Here is a 12,261-nt window from a genome sequence, read left to right as displayed (position 1 = left end):
TTTGTGCTAGTTAATAACATATGATACTGATATAATACAGAGACTAGGGGTGACCTTGCAAGTGTTTTTCAACTACTGATATGACTAATTCACCACGATATAAGCCTCATATTGACTGACAAATATTGTTCTCGAAATTCTTTGTCAGTCACTAGACGTCCGAACTACATTCAGAAGAAAATGACAGAATTATTGAGTGATGCCATTATTCATGTCAGGAGGTCTCCTCAAACTTTGTTTCGTTTTTGCCGTCAGAGATTTCACTAGGGAAGAGAGGGTCAATAATTTAAGAGACGTCTTGGCTTGTTTATTCGGTGTTGTTTCTCTTTAAGTGAGATTTTATTTACTGATTGTACATGCAGCTCAAACAAAAACTAACATAGTAATTCGACTTTCACACAAAGTTACTACTCCTTTTCCCTTTAACTTTAATGTTCACAGGGGAAACGGTCAAACCTGTCTATAACAAGTCTACACAAGGGGCCAACCAAAAGTGGTCCTTGGAGACAGGTGGTTGTTATGGAAAGATGAACCATATAGGAAAAGGCTCGTTGCGGATCCTGTGGGGTGATCTTATTGGGAAGGTGGTGACGTAACCGAACGGTGGTCGCAAGGGCAGGATTGACTGTACATGTAGTAATATTTTACGATACAAATTGAATAAAGTCTTGTTTGAACTCGAATGAAGAATTTCACTGTCCGTTATTTGAGAAATGCACTATAGCAATCTTGTCTGTGCTGCAGTCCTGCGATTTTGCCCTTCAACGCTGAACCCTTGCCATCAGTTCTGTCTCTTACTCTTTGCCATAGACTTGTTGTTTGGTTCTTTCACATTATAGTCAGATTGTGTATACAGTGGAACCCCCCTGTAAAGACCCCCCAATTTAAGGCTCCCTCCCGTTTAAGACCTTGTTTTATCAGATTTACGACATCTGTAAATTTACCCCCATTTTAAAACTCCCTCCTTTTTAAGACCTGATTTTCTCAGATTTTTTGTGGTATTAAAAGAGGGGTTCCACTGTATTGCATCTTTGGGTATTTTTTATTCCAGCGTATATAACTACATGTATAACGTAAAAACTGATATTGACCTTACTATACCGTATATAGGGGGTACCCATATATATAGGTCTGATCAACACAGAGTGCAATACAGACCTCCCTGCAGGAGAATTGAATTTTGTGTGGATGTGTATGTGTGATATTGACTTTTATTATATGGAATGTTTCCTTTTTAGGTAGCGGAAGTTGTTTGTCATCAGATGTTTGTGTTGGAATTTGTTTAGCCTCACAAAATGTTTGATCATTAAAATTTGTACATTTCTTGATGTATTTTATCTATCTATCCATTTATTTGTTTATTTACAATACCATTTGAGCATGAACTTTTGGAAATATGAAAAAAAAGAACATTTGAAACAAACAACTTTACTAACACTGTCAAGGTCATTTCATGAAATATTTATGATATTTATTGCATGAATGGGATTTAAAGCTCTACATATCCAGCTCATTGCAAAACTCCATAGCTACATTGTTGATGATATTGATGATAAAATCGTTTATTTAATGTCACTGTAAAACATTGGCAACATATTCTTAGCTACATCATCAGAAGAGAGCTTAACCTTGTCTCTTCTGATGATGTTTTATAGGTTTTGTGCAAGTAACAAAGACTTTCAGTGACTAGCAAGTGGCATAAGCATTGTCACTTTTCTGTGTATATATAAACCACATAACAGACAATGAAGTCTGCTTGTATTGTATTGTATTATTGACTTAATTCATTATCCTCATGACAAGAAATCATTAGAAAAAAAAGTGAGTTGTGCACTTGTTTGATCACGATGGATAAGGGGGAAGCACTGTACAGTTTTGATTGTAATTGTATCCAAGTTCTTTTCTTGGTGATTATCATGCTTTAAAAGTATGGTTGTTTTACAGTGGAGCCTGTCTATAACAACCATCCAAGGGATCGACCAAAAGTGGTCGTTAAAGACAGATGGTGGCTATGGAAAAGTGAATTAAATAAAACAGACTGATGAGGGAACTTTTGGTGTGGGCAGATGTTTGCGATGGAGGGAAGGTTGTCACGATAGGTTTGACTGCATGTACTTGCAGATTAGAGAAAAAGGCACCCTTATGCAATCGGTTCACAGAACTTTGAAAGGCAAATACATGCAGGAAAATATTAGAGAATATCCTGTTTTTCGGTCATCTCTCGGCACAGTAGTGCACAATTCACTGTAGTCAGGCTAGGAGGTTTGACTCCTCCATAAAGAGTATCACTCTTACACCCTCGCACTGCAAATATGTACATTGATAATGCATAATAACATAAAAATACCAGCGTGTTTTTCCGCTTTAGTTGATATATGGGGAGACCGTTTTCTGTGGTTTATTCTCAGTTTTCTTCTACTTGAGCTAAGGCCTCCTTTTTTTTCTGTTCTAACCTTTTTTTTTTCTTCTTTTTTTTATCTGAAAATGTTGGAGCCCTTTGCTGTGAAAATGTGCAATGTGACAGAAAGTTAACTGTCGCCAAAATAAAAAGATAGAACATGATTTTAGCTTTGACATCATGTACATGTTATGTTTGTTTTGTCTGGTTTCTGATCTTTTGTCTATGTCTGTATCCATGTCTGTTTTTACTGTTGAATAAAAAGACATTTTCTTATATAGCCCTGTTCATGGACTGATGAAGTTTAACATGCAAACGCCAAGAAAAAAGACCTTGTGTCTGTACAAAGCAATGTACTTGTTTGAACAGTATTTGGTCTGTTTGCCTGTCTGTCTTTGTGTCTGTCGGTCTCTCTCTCAGACCAGTTTTCTCTTACGATTTCGCCGTATTTTGTACGCCAAGTTTCCAAGAATACGATGAATACGCAGGTTGATAAGAAAGTACATGTACGACGATTAAAATAAAATAAAAATGCGACGGACATTGTATTAGAATTCACGGCTAACAGTTTTACGTCGGTCACATGATTAACAAGCACCTCTACCTGGTAAGAAAATACACTCCATATTTTGAAAATTCACTAAGTCTCTGTGGAAAATACACCGACTCTTCCAATTAGGTAAACAGGTCTGCAGTCTCTCTCTCTCTCTCTCTCTCTCTCTCTCTCTTTCTCTCTCTCTCTCCATCTCTCTCTCTCTATTTCTCTCTCTCTCTCTTCCCCCCTATCTCTCTCTCTCCATCTCTCTCTCTCTTTCCCCCCTCTCTCTCTACCCCCCCCCCCCTCCCACACTCTCCGTGTCTGAGGCCTGTCTCTTCTCCGTCACTTTTTATATTTAGTCAAGTTTTGACTAAATATTTTAACATCGAGGGGGAATCGAAACGAGGGTCGTGGTGTATGTGCGTGTGTGTGTGTCTGTGTGTGTCTGTGTGTCTGTGTAGAGCGATTGAGACTAAACTACTGGACCGATCTTTATGAAATTTGACATGAGAGTTCCTGGGTATGAAATCCCCGAACGTTTTTTTCATTTTTTTGATAAATGTCTTTGATGACGTCATATCCGGCTTTTCGTGAAAGTTGAGGCGGCACTGTCACGCCCTCATTTTTCAACCAAATTGGTTGAAATTTTGGTCAAGTAATCTTCGACGAAGCCCGGACTTTGGTATTGCATTTCAGCTTGGTGGCTTAAAAATTAATAAATGACTTTGGTCATTAAAAATCTGAAAATTGTAAAAAAAAATAAAAATTTATAAAACGATCCAAATTTACGTTTATCTTATTCTCCATCATTTGCTGATTCCAAAAACATATAAATATGTTATATTCGGATTAAAAACAAGCTCTGAAAATTAAATATATATATATAAAAATTATTATCAAAATTAAATTGTCCAAATCAATTTAAAAACACTTTCATCTTATTCCTTGTCGGTTCCTGATTCCAAAAACATATAGATATGATATGTTTGGATTAAAAACACGCTCAGAAAGTTAAAACAAAGAGAGGTACAGAAAAGCGTGCTATCTTTCTTAGCGCAACTACTACCCCGCTCTTCTTGTCAATTTCACTGCCTTTGCCATGAGCGGTGGACTGACGATGCTACGAGTATACGGTCTTGCTGAAAAATGGCATTGCGTTCAGTTTCATTCTGTGAGTTCGACAGCTACTTGACTAAATATTGTATTTTCGCCTTACGCGACTTGTTTCTTCTTTCAACTAAGTTTTGTTTAAAATTCTGTTATAAACAAGGCCACATCTTCTGCTTTTGTGTCATCTGTGAAAATGTTAGAAGTTTATTCATTAATTGCAATATATGTTAATCTTATTGTATGTCTAGCCAATCGGATATCTAGTCTGTGTAACGGCACTTGTTTGGAAAACCCCGTCCGTTTGTGGATCAGAATTATTCCTCCTACATGTATATTACATTATATATTATCCGTATACATGTCTGTTTTTACGGTTATGTATGTATAATCTGGATACGTATCGTTTTTTTAATAAAAATAATAAAAGATCGTCATCCAATATTCTGTCTTTATCTTTTTTGTCTTGTGTTGTTGTTTTTCGTAAGAGAGAGAGATAGAGGGGGGAGAGAGATAGAGGGGGAGAGAGAGAGAGATAGAGGGGGGAGAAAGAGAGAGCGATAGAGGGGGGAGAGAGAGAGAGATATATATGTAGTTGTTTTGTGACTGTTCGAAGTGTAGGTGTGTGCTCGGATTGTTTTTTTATGGCTGTATATATCGTTTTTTCCAATGTTCCTATTTTCCGTGAAAGAGAAAGTGTATGCACCTATTTTGTTGAAAGGCATTCAGGGTTCCTAGAATTTGTAATCGTGTTTAAAAATTTATTTTTTTTATTTTAGGGTATGTAGATGCGTGTATTTCTCATGTTGCACGCACATACACACACACACACAAACATACATACACGCACGCACACACACACACACACATACACACACGCACGCACACACACACACATTGAGCTCTCTCTCTCTCTCTCTCTCTCTCTCTCTCTCTCTCTCTCTCTCTCTCTCTCTCTCTTTGTAATGTTTCCGAGACGAAACTGCCACAACACTTTAAAAGAGAAATTAGTATTGTGTTATTTCCGAGAGGCTGATTCATCTCTACTTCCCAGTATCATTGGGCGAAATTCCACTTATTTCAAGAACTGACTATCAACTCTTCAAGCAAGTGCCTGTGCAAACACAAACACGTACTGATGCGAAGTTTGATATCGAACAGAGAAACTATGCAGACTATGCGTGTCAATCTATTTTTAGTGCCACAGTCAGGAAAATCCTGCAGCTAAAATTAACGGCATACGGTCATACCGTCACTGACTGAGTGTCGCACAGTAAAGTTGACTTTGCCGGAAGAAAACAGCCAGTCGACACAAACATCCTGAACAGAAGTGATCATAAATTGGTGGCCGGGGATAGACGGGAGAGACATTTGTGAATTTCTTGGCTGACCGAAATTTTGGTTGACATTTCTCACCGTTTAACTGCACACATATATATACAGGTAAGCTTAATAGTAACGCCTGGAGTCGATCACGATGTGGTTTTCACTGTCATACTGACCTGTTCAACTGGTAATACTTTTCGAGTCTACTGTATGTAAATCTTGGTTGTACTTTATGTTAATCCTCACACACTTGTAGCTTGTTGTTTATTACGTTTTTGCTCTGACTGACACTGACAGGCTGTTCAACTGGTGTAGTCATTGTCCAGTCTACTTTCTTTCTTTCTTTATTTGGTGTTTAACGTCGTTTTCAACCACGAAGGTTATATCGCGACGGGGAAAGGGGGGAGATGGGATAGAGCCACTTGTCAATTGTTTCTTGTTCACAAAAGCACTAATCAAACATTAATTTTGCTCCAGGGGCTTGCAACGTAGTACAATATATTACCTTACTGGGAGAATGCAAGTTTCCAGTACAAAGGACTTAACATTTCTTACATACTGCATGACTAAACTCTTTGCAAAAATTGACTATATTCTATACAAAAAACACTTAACAAGGGTAAAAGGAGAAACAGAATCCGTTAGTCGCCTCTTACGACATGCTGGGAGCATCGGGTAAATTCTTCCCCCTAACCCGCGGGGAGGGGGTCCAGTCTACGGCTCGTCTATATTTTCGTTGGAACTGAAGTAATGTTAATCTCAGTCATACTTATCTTATTCATGTAGTTGTTAATTTGATACGAGTTCAGATAGTAGAATTTCCAGTCTATCGTCTGTCATAGATGTAATTGTCTGAAGTTATCTTAATTCATACACACAGTAGGCCCTATGGCCGGGTTTACTGCGTAGTATCCGAAAAGTTTTGTTATCAGTCTCTCAGCTTGTCCCGATTCTACCGTCTCTTTCCGTCGGAAGTTATCTAAAGGCCCGGTCACACAGCCCAAAAGTCGCGTAAACGCATGAATCACTGACGCACGAAATTCGATCCTTACGCTATACATGCGCGATTTGCGCATTTCATCAGTTTGTCTGACGTAGAACCTCCGTAGTTGTCCGCCGATGTTCGTCGGATCGGCGCTTTACGCGATTCCAGGTTTTGAGCAGCTCAAAACTCGGCTTCGCGTAAGAGTTTACGCAGTATTGCGCTGTTTTACGTAATTTCTGCGTAGTTTGCGTAGTTCTTACGCGAACAATGCGCGAAATGTGCGTGGAATATCAGTGATCGTTCGCGAAAATGTTGCCGCTATCGCGTTCATCGACGACTTTCCACTGACGATTAGCAAACATATGACGCATGTTTCGCGCTTGTAACACCTACGTATCACTGAAAATCACTGACATTTTTTTTATTGGCGTATCATGTATCTCTAAACGAACACGTAAATATATAAGCGCATGTAATACTTATGAAATAGGGGAAGGGCTCCTAATATGGACCGGCTCCTAATATTTACCACCTCCTGTTCTGACAAAGTAACGGCGCTAGAGCGCTCAAAACAATATCATTGGCTGTATTCACCCTCTCTGGATAACTTTCACATGTCAAAACAGTTGCAGAAACACAAACCTCAAAACCGTTAGTCTTTTTTTCTTTTTTTCACTTTTGGCAGGGTTCACTCTAAATTTGCCGCCTAAAACGGACTCTATTCTGTCTACAGTCAAAGCTTTTATCACACAAAAATTGCTATATATGACAGCTAAGACCGTATTTGTTACATTTTAGCAGTGTTGACCCCGAGTTTCTACTGCAAACAAAAAATAATTGCAAAATCTCAAAGTATGTGTGAGTCCCCTAATATGGACCACCTTCAACAAATCGAAGAAAATAAAAGCTAAATGCTATTTTTATTAATTAATTCAGAAGCTTTCTGGAAATAACCTATAACTAGCCTTCGAGATTTAACAAAAATATCACAAATAGTCTTCTTTTCGTGGAAGTTGATAATTTCACTTATTTTCACTCTGTTTTTGATAAGCTTCTTTAGTTTCCTGGTGTGCTTCAAATAATGCTCTCATCAACCCGAAATAGATAAATCTAAAGCATATTTTGATTAGTCTGACTTGCAAACTAAGTTGTATCATGTTATTTTGAAGTATAGGGGGCTATTTACAGTGATTCGTGAAGGCCGCTTCACTGGTCCATATTAGGCGCCCAGGCTCCTAATATGGACCATTTGTGTTTTTTTCTGTGTTCAATTTTTCCTGAATATTTATCAAAGCTATTTCACTCTAATTAGGCCTAACGGCTATGCAAACACAAAATGAAACTTCTTCGCAAAAAAACAAGCTAGTTATCAGCGTGAAACAAAAAGTGGTCCATATTAGGAGCCCTTCCCCTACTGATGAATCACTGCACACATATACAGGTAACCCGTCGCGATATAACCTTCGTGGTTGAAAACGACGTTAAACACCAAATGAAGAAGAAGAATATACAGGTAAGCTTAATACGCCTGGAGTCGATCACTATGTGGTTTTCACTGTCATACTGACCTGTTCAACTGGTAATACTTTTCGAGTCTACTGTAAATCTTGGTTGTACTTTATGTTAATCCCCACACACTTGTAGCTTGTTGTTTATTACGATGTATTCGTGTTGCCGGTGGTATTTTTCACAAGGGGCGTGTATGCTTGGTTGTAGACGGTCAAAGCAGAACCGCCTCTACTGATACTAGACTATAATATACCCACTATAGGGCTTTGCTTCTACTATTACTGTAGAACTATGCTCCATAATTGACTAAACAGGCTGTTATCGAAGTACCGTCCCTTATAACATTCTCCTGTTTGGAGATGGTTACGCGGAATAGTAGGCCCCTACTTCGATTGAGTTTTAAGTTGTCATGATCACACGGTAGTGCAAGTTAAGTAAGGCTCAACATTCATTCATTCATTCATCATTCAATGCCCGTCACTCCTGTCAGGGTATGGGCCGCCAACAACAGCTCTCCAGAGTCCTCTGTCCTGGGCCATCTTTTCTATCTGACTCCAGGTGTAGCCCATCTTTCTGGTGTCGGCCTCCAGGTCGCGTCGCCAGGTGTTTCTTGGACGGCCTCTCTTTCGCTTGCCCTGGGGATTCCACCTCAGCGCTTGTCTGGTGATGTTGGTTGATGGTTTGCGGAGGGTGTGTCCAATCCATCCCCATCTCCTTTTCCTGATTAGTTCTTCTGCAGGAAGTTGGCAGGTCCTTTCCCAAAGGTCGGCATTACTGAAATCCAATAGTCAGTTTCGGTTTTGTTTCGACTGATTGACCTTTAAATACGGATACCAATGTGCAGAACTACGAACTTGAGTTAATTGTTAAGGCCTTCAGTTATTGTTCTTGTTTGTTTGTTTGTTCGATCGGTGTTTTGTGTGTGTGTGTGTGTGTTTTATTAGTAGATATTCTTCTTTTAACGTTTAGTCGTCCACACGCTGTTTATCCTCCTCAGAGACGCGCAAGATGGAAACGGCACAAAACATGACCCAGCCACCCTTGGCAAAACACGACAGTCGTCTGCTGGACCTGGCTTTCGCTATGGACACTACAGGTTACACTTTTCATTCGTATTGATTCAGCTTCTCTGTTTGTCTTGCTTTTGTGTGTGTTTCCATTTCGTTTTATTTTGAGGATGTTTTGTGTGTTACCTTCTGCTACTAGAATAACCTTTTGTGTGTGAATATGCTGTATATTGGATATAAATGTAAATGGATTGTGTTCTTTTAGGGGTCTTGTGATGCCTTCATGTGAATATATTATAAGCGTTGAAGAGAGAGAGAGAGAGAGAGAGAGAGAGAGAGAGAGAGAGAGAGAGAGAGAAAGAGAGAGAGAGAGACGGACGGACGGACGGACGGACGGACGGACGGACGGACGGACGGACGGACGGACGGACAGAGACTTGATTGAGTGTGTGTGTGTGGGTGTGTGTGTGTGTGTGTGTGTGTGTGTGTGTGTGTGTGTGTACATTCTTGTTTGATGAACGTTATTAGTCTTCAATTCCTCAGGATTTTGACGTCGACAGTCTTTCCGTTTTGGACTTGTGATTGACAGCATTCTGTCTGAAACCAAACAGGTAGCATGGGATCCTACATCAATTCCGCACGCGACAACATTCGCCGCATCGTGGAAGACATCGTGGCCAAGGAGAGCAGCGATGTGCGACTCGCTCTCGTCGAGTACAGGGACCACCCGCCTCAAGACCGCTCCTACGTCACCCAGAAACACGACTTCACACCCCGGGTGGGCGAGATGAAGAAGTGGCTGGACCAGTCTCGGGCCGACGGTGGCGGGGACGCTCCTGAGGCCGTGGCTGATGCCTTGTATGATGTGAGTTGTGTTTATGTGGAAAGGGTTATGAAGACTGAATAGATATTCACATACGCAGTGCTGTTCACAGACTTAGGACAATTGGATTTAGATTGAACATGTGTGTAGGTCCAAATGCACTGGCTGCAATACCATTGTTATGACACCTCACTTCCTACATGTCAAACATAATTATCAGACTGGCTGCTGCTTTTATTTGGCAAATACATGGAAATAGAGCCTACGTATGCAGATACAGATCTAGACCTTGATGTTTGGGTTTGAGCATGCTTCACAGCACTCAAAATGCAGTCCGTTCAGTTTTATTTCGTGAGCTCGACAGCTTGACTAAATGTAGTAATTTTACCTTAGGCGACTTTTTTGGTTTTTTTTACATTCAGTCAAGTAATGACTGAAAGTTTTAACGAGGGCGGAGAGCGAGGTTTGTCTCCCGGTGTGTGTGTGTGTGTGTGTGCGTGCGTGTGCGTGTGTGCGTGCTTGCCCTGCGTGCGTGAGTGCGTGTATGTATGTATGTGTGTGTGTGTGTGTGTTTGTGCGTCCGTGAGTGCGTGCATGCGTGTGTGTGACACTGCCGGGGAAATGGGAACACGCACACAGCACCTTGACCAGTCAAAAATATTAACTACGCAGTAATGACATCACTCTGAAAAGCTGTTGTCGTTTTGGTTGGGTTGTTCGTTTGGACCACGTAACACGCTAGTTTAGAATGATGACTGCCCAAAACACCAAGAGGAAACAATCAAGACAGGCCTCTTCAACCGTTACTTTCATCTTATATCTGATATCGCAAATGAGGTTTTTACGCATGAAGCCTTTGCACGTGATACGTTTTTTGTATGATATCGATAGGGAAAAGACTGTCTAATTAGTTATAAGCACATGTATTCTAGATGTCACTTGCTCACACAGCCGAACTTCCCATTGCAACCATCTCCTGTGACACATTGCTGCCGTGTCACGGTTGGTGGGGTATGAACAGCTACATAAAAGGACATACCCCCCCCCCTCCTCCTCCTCCGCTCCCCATTTTGAGGCCTCCAAAAAGTAACGAAACAATTAAAATAAAATCGGATTTAAAAAAGAGAGAGTGTTAAAATGGAGGTTAATTTACAGAGGTTATAAACAAAAAATCTGGAGAAAAAAAGCAAAGTCTCAAAACAGGGGAAGTTTTAAATCGAGAGGTTCTTTAAAATGGGGAGTGGAGGGGAGGAAGGTATCCACTGTGTCGAGAAATAAGATGGCTATAACTCCCTAATCCCGGGGCAGTGGGGAGGGGGGGGGGGGGGGCGTCCACTGTATTGAGTTGTTTGTTTCGTTCATGGGCTGAAACTCCCAAGGCTTTTTACCTGTATGACCGTTTTTACCCCGCCATTTAAGCAGCCATACGCCGCTTTCGGGGGAGCTGTATTGAGTGATGCGATCACTATAACTATGACTCCATTTCCTTCCAACAGGTGCTGAACTTATCATGGCGCAAAGAGGCCACCAAGATCTGTGTGTTGATCTCTGACGCCCCACCCCACGGCTTGCAGCCCAGCGGAGACGGCTTTCCCAACGGCTGTCCGGCCGGCCATGACCCTATGAACATTGCCCGGCAGCTGGCGGAAAATTCGGTCACTCTCTACGTGGCTGGCTGCGAACCCGCTCTCATCCACTACAAGGTAGGGGGAACTAGCTGTTCAACTCGTCCACTGATTGGTCATAGTTTAGAAGACGTAAAAGTCCCCCGAAATCGGCGTATGGCTGCCTAAATGGCATGGTAAAAAAGGTCATACACGAGTAAAAACCTACTCGTGCAAAAAACATGAGTGTACATGGGAGTTTCAGCCCATGAACGAAGAAGAAGAAGAGGAAACTAAGACAGGCAGAGCTAGAGCGATCTTAACACGATCTAGGAAACAAATGGGTCTAAGCGCTCTGAATTTAGTCAACGACAGTAATTGTGTCACTAGGGAAGAAACCGCCCTGATAATTATGGCCCTTCGTGGTCGGCTGGGCGTTAAGCAAGCAAACAAACAAACAAACAAACAAACTAGGGAAGAACTGATTACATGTGTATGTTCAAACCTGAAATGGAAATCATAGGAGTCCTAAACCTGAAAATACAGTGCTGAAAGTTTTGAAACAGAGGGAGTCTAAGCGGAAATCAATTTTTGAACCTTTTCCCAAAACCGGAAATCAGGAATAATCCAGAAAATGAGAACCGTGGGGTCACTGACAGTTTGTTGCCTCCACTTTCAGTACTTACTTCCCCTTGGTTTAAACAAAATTGTATTCAGAATTTCTTCGCATGTAACAATTTCAAAACATACAGCCAGGCCACGCACTCAAGTAAATGCTGATACTACGTGGCCAGAACAATACTAAATTACACACATTTTCATAATGGTGGACATTACACAAATAAACCAGAAGAACAAATTGAAAGAATGGGGTAATTGAAAGAAATGGGTACTTCCCTCCCTTTGCTTCTTCGATCTTGTTGACAAGTGTCATTTTGCAAGAGGGATGTATTTATGCGGCACA

The 12,261-nt window shown here is 40.8% G+C and overlaps 1 protein-coding gene across 2 annotated transcripts in view; it reads left to right on the top strand.

Moving 5' to 3' along the window:
- The first annotated feature begins 5,283 nt into the window (after positions 1–5,283).
- LOC138952853 (uncharacterized) overlaps positions 5,284–12,261 on the top strand; it is a 10,287-nt gene continuing 3,309 nt past the window's right edge. The window contains exons 1-4 of one of the 2 annotated variants that reach the window (XM_070324587.1): positions 5,284–5,486; positions 8,861–8,959; positions 9,482–9,735; positions 11,190–11,396. In XM_070324587.1, the coding sequence (XP_070180688.1) occupies positions 8,872–8,959; positions 9,482–9,735; positions 11,190–11,396 (549 nt within the window). In that variant the 5' untranslated portion in view covers positions 5,284–5,486; positions 8,861–8,871. Of the gene's footprint in view, positions 5,487–7,803; positions 8,628–8,860; positions 8,960–9,481; positions 9,736–11,189; positions 11,397–12,261 lie in introns of those variants that run through there. The other variant, XM_070324588.1, reaches the window with a different exon arrangement.

The sequence above is a fragment of the Littorina saxatilis genome, linkage group LG17 (assembly GCF_037325665.1).
Source record: "Littorina saxatilis isolate snail1 linkage group LG17, US_GU_Lsax_2.0, whole genome shotgun sequence".
Classification (NCBI taxonomy): Eukaryota; Metazoa; Mollusca; class Gastropoda; order Littorinimorpha; family Littorinidae; genus Littorina; species Littorina saxatilis.
This window is presented reverse-complemented; position numbering and strand designations above follow the sequence as displayed.